Below are 20,122 nucleotides of genomic sequence, written 5' to 3' on the forward strand. Positions count from 1 at the left end.
CAGCACTGTCCCAACTCCTTTTATTATCTAAATAAAGTTTTTATTTATTTATTTTTATGATCTTGTTGCTAGTATTCACTTATTTATTCATGCATTATTTACTATCTGAGGAAGGCGTATTATTTAACACTGTTGATTGTTGTGCTGTGGCATCCACCTCCAAAAGCCAGATGATTTAAAAACACATTACCATTTTGTGTTAATTATTTTATTTGGCTATATTTCAAGAGTGGCATGGTAGCTGGAGGGTCTCTAGCCCAGTAATCTAGAGAAGAGTCAGTACTGCTTTGCTAGGATGGAACTATAGGGATTTAGAGAATGTTGCCATCCTTCCCTGTGTGTGTGTGTGTGTGTGTGTGTGTGTGTGTGTGTGTGTGTGTGTGTGTGTGTGTGTGTGTGTGTGTGTGTGTGTGTGTGTGTGTGTGTGCGTGCGTGTGTGTGTGTGTGTGTGTGTGTGTGTGTGTGTGTAGGATGGAACTATAGGGATTTAGAGAATGTTGCCATCCTTCTGTGTGTGTGTGTGTGTGTGTGTGTGTGTGTGTGTGTGTGCATGCGTGCATGCGTGCATGTGTGTGTGTGTGTGTGTGTGTGTGTGTGTGTGTGTGTGTGTGTGTGTGTGTGTGTGTGTGTGTCTGTGTGTGGTGCAACTGTACCAGTATCTTGGGGTTTCCTACACAGTTTCCTGTATAGCATGTTATTAAACATGCAGCATGCTAGGAACATCCTGCAGGCTGTGGCAGGGTCATACTGGATTATTTCCCCCAGACAAATCAAAGCAGCAGAATGAATGAGTAATGATTACTGGGAGACATTGCGGTTCATAGAAAGACAGGTAAAAAGGGGGCCTGTGGTGCAAGGCTAAAGAATCGTCTCTTTTAGTAGCTACTGTGTAGTCCCTGCCTGGGTGTGGATTTGGAATCCCACTCAGGACTGCAGTGGGTAGTCTGTTTATGCTACTTGTCCAGGTTGCATTTGGTAAACTGGTTGTTAAACTACATCTGTGTGCATGTTTTCTTTAACCTGTTGGTTATCAATGGTGTGACTCAGAAAACATCCCCTGGTAGTCAACAGACATATTTAGAGCAGAACGGTAGAACAAAGGACTGTATCCTCTATTCCTCACTTATATAGGTGGTATATTGGTTGAAAGTGGTGAGATTCAAAATGTCAGCTCATTTGTTACAAGGTCAATAACATTTTAATGTTCTCTACTACTTTGCGGTTGTGCAACTCTACTGGTGATGCTTATCACCGTATATGCACATTAAGAAGACAACAATTGTACATGTTTTGCCACTTTATGGTTTGTGGTAACCAGTTTTTATTTTTGTGTTAGACTTTATTAGATGATACTCTTTCACTTTAGATTAGAACAGCAAATGTTTATGTTTAACCTATTAGAATCCAATAAACAAGGGGCATGTATTATAAGCTCCCTTCTGTCTTGTGCTAGTGATAAGGTCTGCTTAGTTCTTTGAACTGCTGTTAATGTCTGATTTTGGTCTGTGTCAGGGCATATTCATGTATCACATGTGACCCACAGTGTTCATCCTAAGAAAAAGCCTGCTGTTAGCCGCTCAATCTTTCTGCACTCCATGTGACCCCGATACTGTCCGATTACTATTGTTTTCTACATCACCAGCACATGTAGCTAATCTTTCCATGTGTCAGATGAGCAGAAGATAAATGCACTGACATTTGTATAACCGATATCTGGATAGGCAGCTGCACAGATGAAAATGTGCCAACAGCTAATAATTGCATGAATAGATGCATATGCAGAATATTGAAAGGTAGCTTGAGAAATGAAAAAAAAAAAACAGATAAATGTGTGACTCTGCACCTGTGAAAAGAGGAGTAGAAAACATAAACCGAATACACTTGACAGAGCTCTACTTGTGGCACTTTTGATATTTCAGTAAAGATTTTCGTACCTATCAAATGTAGTGGGTTATGAAACTATATAGTAAACTACTTGAAAGGGTGGTTAAAAGAGAGAATCTGCGGATGCATTCAAGAGGGCATGGGAAAGGTAGAGAAAAGGAGAAAGGGATGGATGGGGTGATAGTAGAATGTTAAATAAGAATAAAAAGACAAATAAGCTGATGGTTTCCTGTTAACAAGCAAATGTAGTCACATTTTATCCATTTTTCATTTATTTTAATTTTATTTTCGTACCTGTTCCATGTATGTAGTCATTTCCATTATACCTTCTCTCAATTTCAGAATGTGTTTACTTGTTACCTGAATTGCACATGTGCAATATCAGTGGTACAGCGTCAGTGCAGCTATTTTATGACAGAGGTGACTTAGAGAATGCAGTAAGTCACATATGCACTGTTTTGTCCATTGAGGTGAAACTGAAAATCTAGTAATTCAGGTGTCTTAAGGTGGGAATGAGCAGTCCAGACCGAAAAACCAAGCTGCTGCTTATTTGATAGTGTTTAGGGACAGACCAGCGTCCTTCACATCCACTAATAAAGAATGAGTATCTCATAAAATATCAACATTTCTGCAAAAGGTTAACATGCAAAAAAAGAAATACATCCATGCAAATACGTAGCTAGCTTACATCCATCTGTCAAGTCCACTGGAAAATCATTACTTTCAAAGTATTCAGGGTAGAAGCACAGAAAATAATGACCCAGCACTACTTTCAGGGCAGGAAGCAGCCTTTTACAAATGAAAGTTTGCCTTCAGATCTATCATTTCATTTAAACTTTATTTTTAGCATAACTATGTACTACGGTGGAATTATTGTGGTACACAAAGTGTAGAACATTCTAGTGAAGACGTGCCAGCATGCATGCCAAAAAAGAGTTGATATTAAAAATATTTGTTGACCACCTGAGGTTAGTTTGTCAAGGTTTGAGCATTTGACTTTTCACTTGACCTTGTATGCTTGCTTTTATTTATGGTAACATTTACAGCTGCATTCCAAATGAATGGTGTCTTTTAAAGCTAGCGCACCATCATGATATTTTCTTTACCTTCTCTCTAGAAGTAAAAATGATAGTCTGCTTATACAATGGTTAACAACTGGCTATGCTGATTTTGACATTTACACCATGCATGCATATGCAAGTAAAAGTCCAAGTAACTTTTCTAATGCATATGTTTAAGGCTGCAGGATTTAGCAGACACAAGTTTATATTGCCTCTAAACAGCAGCATTCCCGTTACATGCATATGTGTATATTTCACTGTGTGTGTGTGTGTGTGTGTGTGTGTGTGTGTGTGTGTGTGTGTGTGTGTGTGTGTGTGTGTGTGTTTGTGTGCACGCGCGTGTGTTTTCACAGATTCCTAGGTTTCATTGAAGACAATGCCTTTGATCACTTGGTCAAGACCAAAGACTGCTAATGAGCTAACCTATGCATTGAGCTTAGCTGTCATGAAAATTGAATGCTTTATATACATTTAACTGTTTATAGCTTAAGCTACAGACCCTTAAGATTACATGTACATTACACTGGGAATCATTAACTTGCAAAGCTGCTTAAAATGGCCATAGATTTCATTCACTGGACATTAATGGATGCCCACTCCAAGGGTGAGAGAGAGAGAGAGATTTGCTTGACCTTTGCAGAACAAGCAAGCTGAACTCCTGCTCTGTCCTCTTGTCACAGTTTAGAAACCCAAGAAGCCAGTTTGGAAGAGGAGTTGTTAGCATTCCATTTCTATTATGACATTTCACAATCGTCCGATTTAATGTCCCTTGACCGGGATTGTCCACCATGAGACGATAGGTTTGAAATGTTATTTAGAGCATTGATAAAAGGTGAGCAGTTCTAAGATGACAGTGAGTCATAAGGCTGGTGGTGTGACATTAATTTTCTCCATAACAGAGATGGAATAAGACGTCATGGTGACAAGCTGTCAATCAAAACTGGCCCTTCAGTGTATCTCAATGCCATAGGATGGGGTATTGCTTCTCCCATAATAGAGCTGCACAGAGACGTTCTTTCCTGACAGCTGCTGCAGCCATACAGAAAAATATATTATACAGCCTTTCATTAAAAAAATAAAAGAAGCCTCATCTCCAGAGCATTTCAATCTCTCCCGTCTATTGAAGGTTGAAAAGATGCACAGCAAATCACAAATTCCTCTGCTATGGAAATTCCAACTTCAAAACTGTTCCCTATTTGGAGAACTTTTCACAATAATCATAGCTAACAAACTAGAATATCACCTGATAAATCATGTATTAAAGTTACATTTTACTTCTTTTTAAGAAGTTTCTACAACAGTGTTATGTTACTGGCCTAGATTTTCTGAGGTTGTGATAAATTTAGCCTGACTGAAAAATGAAAAAAAAAAAAAAGATGCAAACAATAATTTAACCCTTGAGAGTGCAGAAGAAGAAATTTGTATAAGCAAACAGTTTTCGATAAAATATCCCAGCACTGCAAAAACTGTTTTTATTCATATTTTAGCTAAAAATAGTTCAGCAGCAGGATAAAGAGCTGTGGAAAAAATTGCTGTGAAATCAGCCACTGTTTTTATTCCTTGTTTTATTTAATCAGGCAAGCTGCCTCCTCTGTCTGACTGCTGCATCAGTTTAAGGTAACACTGCCTGTGCACCGCTGAAGAAAAGGGAGAATCGATGCTCTGTGTCAAACTTAACCATGATAGTCATGCAGAACCTAGCCATTACGTCTCTCACGCACCCGAAATAGTGCATCTTTGAATGAACAGCACAGTTTAGAAACACCATTGTTAATAGCTTTGAAACTTGAACTGTGTAGATGAGTTACGGATCAGGCTATGATATCCTCCATTATTTTTTTATGTTTCTAATTCTTAGTTATAGCAACTGTACAGTCAGAACAGGAAAAAAAAAAACTTTAAGGCAGAATGAAGAGGTTATTAACTGAGAATAACAATATATAAAAAAGTTGGCAATTTAGCAATACTAGAAGGAGATAAACTGTCTGTCCAGTCTAAGTTGCCTTTCACTACCAACTGACATGTTGCATAGTATCATGCTGTTAAGGTACAGCAGAAAATCTTTTATGGTAGCAAAGCCACATGTTTAGTCTTCTTTTCTCTGATTTACAGCGTATAATCATTTGCATCTTAAGCACTTAGGGTTATCTGGTTTTCAGAACAGCATAGCAGTCAGAGTTTTTATGCTAAGCTATAGTTTAGTCCCTGCAGCATTAAGTAGAAAACAAGTAATTGTCGTGAGTGGAAAAACAAAGGGCTGTGTGCTGCAATGCTTCTGTTTCTAGCAAAGATTGCAGTACTTACCTCATCTCTAAAAAATTATTCTTGAATGTGATGGCTACGTAAGTGGTCTCTATTTGCAATGGATAATTTACAGTCACACTTACTTGAGTGCATTTCCTAGGATATGCATGTAATCTTCTGAATTTGTTTCCTTAGCTATTCAGCTTTCTTTCCTTCACAGATTTAGGAAGCTTGTATTTATAACTTGTTTAATTAATATTTTGGTTATATAGGGCAATGATGCAAAGTGGGGTTTTTTTTTTTATGTTTCTTATTGAATTAAATTTTTTGAAAGGTGAAGTCGTGCATTTTAAACAGTTTTTGTGTTTATGATTTCCATGTCCCAGATTATTAAAAAATTCAGTTTTGTGGTCATGCTGGTAAACAAACTAGGATTAAACATAAATCAGTACTTTGAAATATTGTGTATGGAAAAATACATAGTTTTTAAATTCTCTTTGTGAGCATGTAAATAATATATATATAATATTTTCAGAATTTATTAATAAAATATATTTGAATATCTTAAACTGTCATATATATATATATATATATATATATATATATATATATATATTTTATATATATATACATATACAAACACATACACACATAATGTATGTGTGCTAACTGTATGCCTGTGTACATTTAGTGCATATATCTATTTATCTGTGTGTGTGTGTGTGTGTGTGTGTGTGTGTGTGTGTGTGTGTGTGTGTGTGTGTGTGTGTGTGTGTTTCTGACTAGAGAGATACATAGATAGATAGATAGACAGATAGATAGATAGATAGATAGATAGATAGATAGATAGATAGATTGATTGATAAACAGAGAAACAAATATTGATATGTGCATGGATAATTGTTTTTTCCCCCATACAGGGTTATGGTTAATAAAAAGTGCTTTGGTCTGGGCAATAGCTTTTAAATATTTATCTGAACTATACAGTTATGAGTCTTTGCAGAAACCAATGCCTACCTTCTATTTGCACGTGTATATCAGTATGTGGACATTTGTAAAATAATGTGAATGCTGAGGAATAACTAAATGCTTATGTCTATATTTTTACCAAATTCTTTAATGCTCATGTTGTGTGGGCATGTCTCATTTTTTCCCTTTCCCAATGGTTAGAGGAATGTTGATAAAAATTCTGAGAAAACTTCTCTGCACTTTTATTAAAATAAAAAAAAATTAAGTTAAATTTGCTAAATTTTATTATCATGGATAGTAAGCAGCCTTGATCCTATGGCATTACAAAGTCAGTGCTCACAAGCTATAAGTGACCTTTATTTAACAAGCCATGCCTGGAAGGTACTGTAAAAGTGCGGTCACCTCCCCTCACAGAGCTATGCATTGTCGTTTTCTAGCATTAAATCAAGTACCCGCTGTGAGACTAGATGTAGAAGCTTCCCTTTTTCAGCTGCTAAATGTTGAATGCTATTACTTAATCATAGGCATTGATGACATAAAAAAATTGTTGTAGTATCTCAGTATGAATTATGAATAATGTACAAGACCCTAAACTGCATTATTATTCCACCTATATGAACAGATACACATGTATTGGATAATGACAGCTTTAAAATACAGTACAAGGACAGTTTTGTTAGATGATCAGAACTTTGAAGCTTCACCCTGAATTCACGTGACAGTTATGGACAAGTTGATCAGTAGGGATTTCAACACATGTTATGTAATAATAGTGCACATTCTTGAAGATAAAGCGCAGAGGACAGAGCAGTGTCCTAAAAGCATTCTAGTTTTCTTAAATGTGGTGAAAAAGTGTATACGTTTTTCTTTTTTGTTTCATAGCCCTACCTACCAGATGTATTAACTTATAGTATCTTATGTAATCAAGACTGCTGCAAATCCAGACTAAGAAGCAATGATGTTAATTAGGTCCTTACCTTTACTAGAAAGTGAGGAATATGGCATTATCGCCCAACCAGTAGAAGATAGACTTGTACCAATCCGTCTGTCTGCAACAGTATGCCAATGTCAGATGGTATGACATACAAGGTAATCATGGGTACTGAAGCATAAGCTATTGTTTATTTGGCGCTGTGCTGTCCCAGGCACTTGCAGTTCAGGATACTTGCAAACAATGGGGGTGGTGGTGGCAGAAAGTGGGTAGTAAGAATAAGTTAGAAATTCTGTCTTGGTTCCTGAATGCTTGAGTTACCCACTGGAACACAGATTAAACACTGTTTTGTTAAGTAAGTCTGTGCCTGTCATTATTTTGAGCATGTTGAGAAATATTTGCTTATAGACTGCAAACAACCTGGCATCTATGCTGCAGTTTTGAAAGAATTACATGATTTTATGTTCCACAGACATTATAGTGTCAGTATCTGAGACAACTGTAAGTCTGCTTTGCTTGCTTACCATTTTTTTTACATACATATGTATTCCTCACATGAATATTACATTATGACTACTTTGGTTTGCAACAGACTACCATTCGTGGGATTAAAGAACTGATTTCAGTGTACACCACTGAAGTTTGAATTACAGATTTCTTTTTTTTTTTTTTTTTTATCTTCATTTTCCTTCAGAGCCTAATGAGGTCCTTTCACAACTTAAAGGATGTGGGATTTCTCCAGGTGAAGGTCATCAGAGCAGAAGGGCTTTTGGCAGCCGATGTCACAGGTATGCAGTGATAAAGGCAAGTGGTTAAGAACAGCTTTCTGTAGCATCTCAGAGGGACAAGTGTAATAAGAACATTGATTTATTTCTTCCTTTTAACTACAAGATGTGGTTTCAGAGCGCCACGGTACAGAGCAGAACATTACAGAAGTGTTTTATGATAAAATGTAACAACTCCAAACTCTTGTTATTATACTGTGTGTGTGTGTGTGTGTGTGTGTGTGTGTGTGTGTGTGTGTGTGTGTGTGTGTGTGTGTGCGCGCGTGCGTGTGTGTGTGTCTTTTTATAAAGAGTGCCTTTTTCACATGCGGTGCATGTAAATCTAGGACCACCTTAAGGGGACACACACCAAGAAATGGTATCAAGATTTTTATTTGAAGACCCACTTGCAGTTCTGAAGCAGGCCCCACTGTGCAAACCTTATGAATGTACTAACAAGTGGGCTCATTGTTAAACTTTGCATATTCACATTTAAAGCCTGAACTACACAATTTCTCATAGAAAATGCAATCTATGGTTCAGTATTTTGGCTAAGCTCTGAAACATAAGTACCAATTGATTCTTTATTGTCAGATACTACAAGTAACACACAGACTGTTCTTGGCTGTAAATCATTATGGGATAGTTGCAGTGGTGGGAAACAGAACACACTAACTTCCTTTGTCCCTTGCAATTTGGTTTAATCAGTATGACTTTCATCTTTCCCAATGTCAAAGAGAGTGTGTGTGTGTGTGTGTGTGTGTGTGTGTGTGTGTGTGTGTGTGTGTGTGTGTGTGTGTGTGTGTGCATGTGCGTACGTGTGTGTGTGTGAGATCAGAGTACTTTCACATCTTAAATGTTGTCAGCATTGTATGTAGAAAATCATTTAAAATATAATCAAGATGCATTTTGTCTTACATTTCATAAATGTTCCACATTTGTATCCTGCTTTAATCCTTCTGCTATTTTCACAAAACACCTCTGTATCCCACAACATTTATTTCTTGTTTAATTTCATCCTCGTATCACATTTCCTTGACTGTGACAGTTGTGTGCAGCTCTTGGAATAATTATATGAATGATTAACTGTAATTGTAACAGAACAACAGGAGGTTTAAGATATTAGACATTGTGGTAAAATTGTTAATAACCTTATAGGCAGCACATAGGATGATGATATATAAGATAAAAAGGCTGCTGCAGAAAAACTGCAGCTGAACATACACAAGTTTAAATTTCACTGGAGGATTCATGCTGGCTTTCTGGACTGTTTGTGTTCTACTAGACAGTCTATTGTTAACGTCTAACCAGATGAGGTTTCATCTGTAGATGATGGTGGCCATTGACCTGATTTTTACTGACCAAGGTTTGATACAAGGTCAACTGCAGCTGTCTGTGGAATTATCAAGGTGAAAACAATGTGATCAGTTGCTCAGTAACATTTAAAGGTGCTACAGATTTCTACACAGTATAATGCCAGTAAAATGCATTTGTGTCTTGTGATGAAAACAATTATGTATAGTCCATGAATTTTATTTATTTTACCACAGACCATCATGTGAAGAAGCAGACACCACCACATTTAGATCTTATGGATAATCATCTTAGAAACAGTGTATCCATTTTCAATGGAAAGTATGTAAGACTGAGATGCATATAAATAGTACATAATAATGCTGTAGCAACAGTTGTTTCAGTTTACTCAAACAAATTATGCTTTTGATATGCACATACATATGTACATAATCAGTTTGTATTAGTGTTCTTAAACCTAGGTAAATTATTTCATTACCAAACACCTTTAGAAAAAATTATAACAACAAGAATATTTAACAATAAAACAAAGCCACCGACCTAAACATGAAAGTTCACACATATATACGACACATACAAACATATAGAAAAAAGTGAAGAAGTGTGAAATCATTCTTGAGAGTTCATCATTTCTGAACATATGCCAGCCAGTCTGTTACTATGCTGAAAAAAGTAGTCCCTTAAAGCAGCAAATTATTATAGCAATAACCCACGCCTGGGTGTGGGTAATGCTAAATTTACCCACGGTTGGCGTGGTTTGGTCCCGAGGCGAGCCCGAGGACCAAACAAAGCCAACCGTGGGTAAATTTAGCATTACCCACACCCAGAAGTGGGTTATTGCTATTATACCATGACATTATTTAAGAAAAGAAACTATTCCTTTTCTTAAATAATGGCATAGTATAATGCCTGTTTACTGCCCTTCCGCAGATGCCTGGCATCCGGCAGTTCTGATGTACTGCGCCTGCGCAGTACATCAGAGTTGAGCAAACGGAGAAAGCAAGATCTCCGTTGCTTTTTATGTCGCTATGTTAAATGAGTTTAACTTAGCGAGACAGTTTTAAAATAAGCAACGGACATCTCCTTTGCTTATTTTAAAACTGTTGTGCTATGTTAAACTCATTAAACATAGCGAGACATAAAAGCAACGGAGATCTTGCTTTCTCCGTTGCTTTTAAACATTCTCGCTATGTTAAATGGGTTTAACATAGCGAGACAGCTTTAAAATAAGCAACGGATATCTCCGTTGCTTATTTTAAAGCTGTCTCGCTATGTTAAACCCATTTAACATAGCGAGACAGTAGAGTTATACTAATGGAAAAAAGTCCGGGGGACCGGACCTTTTTCCATTAGTATAACTCGATTTACAACGGGCACGCTGGCCAATCAGCGTGCACGTTTTGGGGGGATCATGGTATAATAGCATTTAACTGTAGGAGCCAAACTCATTGGTTAAGTTCAGCCAAGCTGACACCTTGAGGTAGCCTTAACATCTTATATTTTCTCATAGGTTCCCTTTCAGAGGTTGTCTCTTTGTAACTTGCATACTGTACACATGCATTTTAGGTAAGACGAGAAAAAATATGTAGTAATACCTGTAAAGAGTGTTTGTGTGCACATATGGATAAACAAGCATATGTGCTCATAGTCATTTCTTTAGCTTGTTATAATATGTTACTGTAATACCTTCCTGCGCCTAGTATATTTCCAAAATTATATATTGTCAGACAGCTGGAGGTTTTTTACACTGAGTGATGAACTTAAAGGGAGACATATTTAAAAATGTTGTCCACTGCATAATGCACATCCGTTTTTGTCAATGCACTGTACTTATTTTAATCTTTTAAAAGTAGCAACCTCTTGAGTCATTTTTGTAGTCATAAATGTTTGGAAAACAATGTTTCCTATGACGTACATTTGCCATGCAGTCAGTATTACTGTTATAGAATAAGGGCAGTAATAAAAGGCTTATTGGTAGCAAACAAGTTTAAGCTCAAATACTAATGTTTCACAACTTTCCATATCTTTTTTTTCTTTTGCTGCTGCTACATATAAAGTTGTCTTACATTTTCTAGTTTCTGGTAGTGCTGTCATTGTATGCCCCAAAATGTGGGTAAAACGGGTAGTCGACCACAGTCACCGTTCCATTTCAGGAGTATTCATGCAGTTTGCAAAATCCAGCTCTCTGACTAGGCAATTTCCTGAATTTAACAAACATATCAAGGAAGTAGCCATTTTTTCCCAAGAAGTAGCAACTTCACTGCTGATTATATTAAAGATGCTACTCATGGGTTTTACTGTCACTGCAAATAAAGGTATGGGGTATATCCTCACTATGGAAAGTAATATTTTCCATGATTTGTGTTGTTCAGCAATAATGCTGTTTCATCCAATCATGGTATTGAGCTGGCACTCTCCAAATTTCTTTTCAGTAAATTGGTTTTACTCATTGAAAATATTAAACTCATTTACTACCAAAGCAATCAGTTTTGAGTTCCAGAAATGTTTTGCAAAATTACGCATTGCAAAGTTATTATTGTTATCAACAATGGTTTTAAACAGACTGCATACCATAGACAAACTGCTTAACAGTGTACTATAAAATGTATTGTACTTTGCATTGACAGTGTGACAGCATTTGGGCTGTGCAATATATAGAAGCATGGTTTTCTTTAAAAGAATATGTTGCTTTAGTGTGTACCTCTAGAATTTTATTTGTATGATCATTTTCCAGATACTCAACATACAGTATTCTGCCTGAACATGAAGAAAGAATGCAGTTAACTGTAGTTCCTCAGTTGTCAATAGGCCTTGGCTGTGCCTTGTACCTCAAATTGTATTGATGTCATTTTGTTATTACTGCATATTTTTACGTTATGTCTTTAACACTGGCAGTACAGTCATTAAGACAGAATTAACAAGCTCGAAGCCTTAGCTGTTTCGACTAGTCTGGTTGAAGAGTACCCCTTTAACCATATGATAGCCACAGATGGAAATGCAAATAAAACAATTATGATGTAAATTTAGTGTCAAGCTCTGTAATTAGTTTCAGGGCTTTATTTCCAAAGCCAAAGTCTACCACCTTACAGCTCTAAAATGAAAACAGATTTGAAGAGTCTATGAGGCTATGTAGAGAGAAGAAATTGACCTGTCCAAACGTGATATTTGAAAGACATCTTTATATCATAAAAGGGGGTAGAGTATAGCAGCATAAAACAGATGAAGAAGACCTACACCCCAACAGTGCCACAGGTTTGTTTCCTTGAGCCCATTCGTTAACCTCCCTTTATTTCAATTTGTTAGCAATAAAATGAAGAATTGTATGACTAACCTCTCCCTCAATCCTAATAAAATGAGTTTGCATGTTTATTAGACCGCGCTGAATGAGTAGTTATCTTATCTGTTATCACTGTTTGGTAATATACTGCCCACCTCTTGCATCCTACCATAAATCACAATCTGTTTTAAGACATTAAGCAGAAGTTACTAAAGAACCAGGACTACATACCACGTGCTCTGTTTATCACATGGACGCATCCAATTACTTTTTCTTTTAATTCAGTTACCATTTTGATACTACTGTGCCTGTTTATAATTTGTTCTATTAACCTTAAGTCACTGGTGAAAAGTTTTTTAGGGCTGCCATATCTGCCATCTTGCAGTCCTGCGCCATGGTCCTTTGCCTTAGCATACCCTATGGGTGAACTAGCCATCTGTAGTTGTATTTTTTTTCCAAAATACTTGCACCTTCAGTTGTCTTAACTCCTAAAATTAAGTTTGGAGTTATTTATTTATGTTTATTTATTTTTGATATGAAAAAAGTCTAGGGAACATTTCTACTTTGTGTTGTTGAAGCAGGTATTTTGCCAAACAGCACTTTAACTGCTAAATGCCAACTGACTAACGCACAGGGATAAATGCCTAACTATGATCAGAATGATCTGGGTTTGATTTTGGTGGGTGCTGAAAGAGCTGACCTTAAAGAGTGGCAGTGAAGGGCTGACACTGGTTCATGGTGATCCAGTCCACTATAATGCTAATTTCTGCCAGATAGCAAATATTATGGCAGGCAGCATAAAGGATGGGGCTTATGCCTAGCTCTGCCAGGCTGGGGACTATTGTTGGCCATTGAATGAACTAAGCATCAAATGGCTAACCATCAAACAATGAGCATCGAAAGTTGACTCAGCAAACTTTCATTTCATTGACAGGGTAATGGGTAAGTAACTACTTGTCCCGCATTTTCCCATCTCAAAGTGTTTCAAACCCCTTTTCTCCACTGTTATATGGTCTTGGAGTTGGTATATATAAATGTTAGCGAAAGTCTACACAGAAAATGAATGTACCCAAACTCCGTTCGCTGCACTGAATGTCTGCACTCACTTATTACTCCAAAATTCCTTGTACAACACTTCTTTATTCAATAATACGAACCCATTAAAACTTAGTCAAGCACTTTCATCTACATCAAATAGACTTCATCAGAACACTTACATTAATTAGATACTGGGTTTTATATGTGCAACTAACCAATCAAACAATCCACTGACGTACTTCAATTAAACATTTAAATATTTAAAGTGCTCAGTGCTGAAATGTTTTCCTTCCTAATACAACACATTATATCACTGGTAATATTCATAATTCATCTTGTGCAACTCGTACAGTATTGTGTGCTTTAAAACCATAATACAGTTTAAAACATGATTGAAAGCAGTTGAAAAAATAAGTTCTACTTAAAAATAAATAGTACAAAACAATTAAAAACTTTCATGGGATGTCTATGTTAGGATTTCAAATAGTGTACAACTACAATGAGTGTGTTCTCTCCTTTAGGTTGTGAGCATTTAATACATATTCTCTAATACAGGCTTGATGGAAATGCTCTTGTTTAACTCAGGGTGGACACATGCATTTAACAATCCCCCGGATTCATAAAGCTCGGCGCAAGGATGGCGGTATGCTTGTGCCGACAGTGCAGCGTGAAGATGAAGTAGCGCCAAATGCATATTAATGAAGGTGCACTGCCGACACAGCCACGTGCACAGGAAAGGAGCGCAAGTGCATAGGGTGTGTCGAAGTGCCGCATGGAGGCGTGGAAATGGCAGTGAGTGTGGGCATGTTCCTGTAATGTGACAGGGTATTACTGCTACACAGTGAGGCCTCATACTATCAAGTGGTCTCTAACGTTATCATTGGCCAGACCGCTGTGTACAACCCCTGCTCCATGTCAACATACCTGTGATGTGACCTGGTATGGATGTCACATCTCTAGCCACTGTAGCCTATTAAACTGCACACATGCTGCTGGATCAGTATATGTGTGGACATCTGTGGTATGTTAGACTTTCCAGCAGTCCAGCTGAGGCTACGTATAGCATGCTAATATTGCCATACGTGCCTGTGAGTACTCCACAGTTACACATGGGAGACTGCAAACACTGCTACCTGTAGGCACATCCAAGTAGACCATAAGGATGGAACCAGGGCATCATTACCAACATGCTGTTAATGTTGTTACCGACACACATACTGTGAACATATAACAATGCATGCTACACCTCTACTACATGGTATGTCTGGTGCATGTCAACAGTACACAACTAATGTAATATACACGTCTCTCACTATTCTTACACAACTAATGTAATATACACTTCTCACTATTCTGTTCACCCTGTGCATCAGACCATTTGAGCATGTCCCTGCAACGATGGTGTGGATGACAGGGATGCGGCACAGGCTTCATCATATGCACAGGGTGATAATGTTTGCCAGGGGCATAGGCTGCACCAATGGGTGGCATCATGTGTGTGGGTAAGGGCCGGTGATATGATTGGACATGTCTGTTCAGTATGTATGTGGGTGTTGTGGTGCCCTACAGATGTGTTTGCTGTGTGCGTGTATGTGTGCACACAGTTCTGCCTTCTGTGAAGCCTACACAGGGGTATTATTAACAGCTCCAGATTGTACAGACCAGGTTGTACAGCTCACTGTGCCCGGCCACGGCCACATGACCTGTGCCTGCCAGGGGTTGCACGGGCACTACTAGGCGGACGTACAGATTGGCTACTGTCCGACAACACATGTCCACTGGAACCGTGTCCCCACTGGGAATGTCCAGGGCCACGTCCACGTGGCCTGCTGTGTCCTGGTGTGGACAGTGCAGCACCAGCTGCACTGCTGCTGCTACCGGCACTATGGGAGCGGGCATGTGAGGTGGCACACTCATGTTGACCTGCACTAGGTCGTGTAGCTGGCCTACATCCACGTGACCTATGCCTCACTCCTACCAGATGTTCCAGCACAGACAGCTCACGCTCGCGGATTGCCATGCCACGGTCAAGGATTCTGACCATGTCACCCAATCGCCTGTCCAGAACATCAGCAATATTCTGTTGAGCATTTGCCAATGCCTGGATGTTGTAATTTAGGGTACGGATAGCAGCCCTCTGCAGCCTCTGCCCTTCTTTGTTCTGCCGTTCAGCACGTGCCTGTGCTGCCATTACAGTCTGGAACATGCGTCTGGTGATACCAGCTGCTGCGCTCTGTCCTGCAGGTGCATGTCTGCCAGGGGTCCCCCTATGAGCAGCACTGGCCACATGCCTGTGTGGCACATCTGCAGACATTACACTGACACCATGGTGTGGAGACACACCTTCTGTAGCCACCACACGTTCATGTTCCATGCTAACAGATGCTGACTGTCCTTCCTCTATGGCCACTGGTGATGCGGTATCTGTTGGCAGCAGAACTGTGTGCAGGGAAGAGGGGGACATAGCTGGGATGGCAACCATTGGCACAGATTCAGCCCCTGACAACCCTGCCTGTACCTTATGCATATGTTCATCACTGCTAGTATCTGTAGGGACACTAACATCAGATGGACCGCAAGAGGGTAATGCACCTACATCACCTGTGAATGCAAAGAAAGACTCTAAATTACAATAGACACACACACAGACACACACACACACACACACACACACACACACACACACACACACACACACACCATGCATGTGATTTGACAAACAGCATGCAGCATGCCTGTGATACAGCAGACGGCATACAGCTCAGACATTAATAGTGTTAGTTAGCATACCCCCCTGGGGTGCACACTACAGCAAGCAGGTGTCATATCAGTAGCCATGCAGTTCACACAATCATGGTAGTATGCATGCATCCCCGTGATACACCATGTAGACCAGAACAGGATAACAGTACACATGGCTGATGTGACTTTGACATGTAATCTGCTGACGTGTGCATTAACATGCATACATGTCTGACACAATGGTGCCCTGACACATGCACTGCATCGTAATGGGCATCACATTGTGGTATTGTCTGCATACCCTACAGATAGAATGCATGTTTAGCAAATGTGCATGTGAATGGAAGGGTAGTGTGAGCCGTCTACATTGCTCTACAGTGTGAAGTATAGACACTGTGCCATTGCATGGCATCATGAGGCATCTATATTGCTATACAGTGCATAATATGTACACATTGCATAGCCTTAACTGCATGCATACCCATGACATAATTGTGGATTGTGACCCACGATGCTGAGGTGTATACACACCAATCCATGCTGTGTCATGTGACAGGTCACTGGAGGACCTACAGATGCCACCCCTGCACAACAACCACAGAGTCTTAGCTGCCTGGCAGCCATGTCCACACATAGTGGACTTGTCAATTCACCATGTCTCACATGACATTGATGTACCACACACACGAGGTGCACAGCTAACGGTGATGTCCTACAGCAGCAAGGGAAATGTACTGTATCTGTGGCCTGATGTGGTGGCAATGTCTGTGGAAGCTGTAGAGGTGACTACTGTCATGCTATGACACAGGCGTGATGTTCAACACATCTTATATGGTAGACATCAGTGACACCTCCACTAGCTGTGCACAGGCTTTTAGGATGTCCAGTGTACCACATCAACTGTATAATCGGTCAACTAAGGCTATAATTGGACCATGTGTGGACAATGTGAAACAGGGTGTATACACATCACATCTACTGTGTGGCTACGTATCTCTGGCTATTCCCCCATGGCCATGTGTGCACATGTGTTGGACAAATGTGTGTGATGGCCATCTATCACACATGTCTGTGTTGTCCCATATGACATATACCCATAGATGTCAGATATGTCACCATCCACAGGGCTGTGCAGACAACAGGTTGTATGTGTGGTATGTGGGGTATGGGTTATGGGATAGTGTAACATTATTGCAACCAATACATTATGTGTCTGGGACATGTCAGATGGCACATCACAATGTGTGCACCCATTGCAGGGGCATATAACACAATGATGACTCCTGTGGGCTGCCCATATCACAGCTCACTGTGTGGTACTGTTTCCATACCACACGTGTTGTACCAATGTATAGTACATAATCCTCCATTGTGGAACACCTCCACCATTGTATGCACAGCTGACCACACATGTAGCAATGATAAATACTGTGGTTTCATGTTGGTGTATAATTTCGTTTGTATATATTGCACATGGGTGGCCTGTGTGAATGATGGGTGATGCAACCTGTATATCGTGAATGGAATGAACATCAAGTGTAAAACTGGCCACATGGTGAGTAGATCTATGCTTTAACATGCCTGCTACTGATGACAGTCTCACCTGCAACGGACTCATGTCTGTGCGGCACGCCAAAGGTACCTGTATAGGGGTGACACAGCAGTATGAACATTATCCATGACTGTATGACAGCCACAGGGTGCACTGTGCATGTTAACACATTCGCCTGTACAATAGCATACAGTATGCACATGTGTGCATACACAGGGTAGCATGCTGTAGTATGCAGCATGTGTGTCCACATACCATGCATATGTTGTTACATTACATAATGTACAGTGACACATGCACGTAAATGGGATATAGTAGCCATATGTGCAGTACTGACTTACCAGGAAACTTCAGGCTCATTGGTTGGGAGACACCCACCTCCACGATGGCAGCTAGTGTTTGTGGATGCTGTTCTGAGGGTGTCCCCAGACTGGCCAGTAGCTCCTCAGTGTGTATGAGTGGGGGCTGGGTTGTTGGCCCACCACCTGTTCCACCTTGTTCCCTGGCGATTGCAGTGGCATGCTGTTTTGCATGTCGTATCAAGTCTGTGCAGTGTCGGCGCACCTGCTGGTAGGTGCGGTTATGGCCACCCACATCCTGTGAAGATCCTGCCACTGGTCGTCCCGCTGCTGGGCATGCTGTGGCATATGGCTCAACAACACCTCATAGTTCTCATGGAGGTACGAGATGAGGACATCATCCTCCTGGCGGCTGTACGCTGGAAGGCGTGTATGAGGCATTATCTGTAAGACATAATGATGGTGACAGGTCACAGTTTCAGAGATGTACAGAGATACTGCTGCACATACATTTCTATGACATCTAGTACATCTGCACAGTTATCTTTGCAAATCATCATGACACTGACATGACTGACGTGTTTGTGTCACACACATGTAACACCCGTTATGCATTGGATATCATCACCATATATGTGTGTCACCTCATTACAGTGTTCATACTCCATGTTAGTGCTGTCTTGATGTGGGCATGCCTGTTTGCCTGCACTGGTGTTCTTACCTATCTGCACATGCCTGGATGTGTCCACGGTAATGCTGTTGACCTTGATGCTGTGTATATGTCACATATCAACACAGATACAGCCTTAATGGACTTGAGCAGTGACAATGCACACATACGCATGGAAACCTGTACATGCATGTGTTTTGCCATATACATCTACACAGCACTGTACAGCTGTTCAACATACTGACACGGATCGCCTGTGTTGCACATGTGATAGACATGGGACAATGGCTAGTCGGACGTCATTCGCAGGGATGGTTATCAACTATAGCATGTACAGAAAAGGTTTCCTAACTGTATCTGACAGCCATTATGCCACCGCGAGGTGCATCAGTGCCACATTACTGATCCAGACAGGTGATACTGCATCTACCATGCAGCCATCACACCATGTGTGACAGGGATGACATGTGCAGCTTTGATGGACATGGTTGCATGGTATGGTGGGAGTATGTCACATGTATGGCACAGGGATCTGTCCAGCATGTGGTGATCCTAGTATTAGGATGGTGGCTGTCCATGATGTATGTCTTTCAGATCAGGATATGGACATGTAGCATGTCCAACATCATAGTGTACCAAATGTCTTTATGCAAGGTAGACAGCATGTTGCATAGTGGAGGTGAGGATTGTGAAGGCTGGTATCGCCCATCCACGCATGGCCATTAGCCCTTAAAGGTGATATGTGATCCAATATTGGTCACCCAAGTGCTGTGTATGCCTGTCCAATGATCTCCGTGCTCATGGATGGCACCCTGTCATGACATGTGTACCTCGTATGACTACCTAAGGGGCCTGGAGATGTCACCAAATCAGGGAGGTGAACTGCACAGCACCATCCCTTACACAGTGTCCATAATGTTGACCACAGCCTAGTTGGTAGTTAATGGGTACAGGGATGTTCACCTAGCGGTGACAATGTTGATATCATCCATCAGAATGTGCACATATGTCACACACCTCACCCACACAGCCCATTCTGTATGTTGTTCACAACACTGAGACAGCTATTGCTCATAGGTCATGGCCATTCACATCCTTACATACACAGATGCCTGACATTTGTCTGTGTGGTATGGGCTACAATGAGGGTGGAGTACAACACATTAACCCTGTTTTACTGTATCTGGCACTGGTGTGATATGCACATGTCACTGTGGCACCTTTTGTAGTTGTGAGTATGTCAATAGGCCACTGGTAGAACACTCCTGTGACATACAAAGGTATTTGTAATCAAACATCTGTACTGTCTTGTACATCTGTACTGCTAACATCTACATTGATAATGGTTCATGGACATGCAGACCGTACTCAGAAGGG

At 40.1% G+C, this 20,122-nt stretch overlaps 1 protein-coding gene across 2 annotated transcripts in view; it reads left to right on the forward strand.

Moving 5' to 3' along the window:
- MCTP1 (multiple C2 and transmembrane domain containing 1) overlaps positions 1-20,122 on the forward strand; it is a 3,344,116-nt gene that overhangs the window by 2,159,739 nt on the left and 1,164,255 nt on the right. For both annotated transcript variants that reach the window (XM_044064134.1, XM_044064133.1), the window contains exon 10: positions 7,784-7,877. In XM_044064134.1, the coding sequence (XP_043920069.1) occupies positions 7,784-7,877 (94 nt within the window). The remainder of the gene's footprint in view (positions 1-7,783; positions 7,878-20,122) is intronic.

The sequence above is a fragment of the Protopterus annectens genome, chromosome 2.part2, assembly GCF_019279795.1.
Source record: "Protopterus annectens isolate FY-2018-M chromosome 2.part2, PAN1.0, whole genome shotgun sequence".
Classification (NCBI taxonomy): Eukaryota; Metazoa; Chordata; order Ceratodontiformes; family Protopteridae; genus Protopterus; species Protopterus annectens.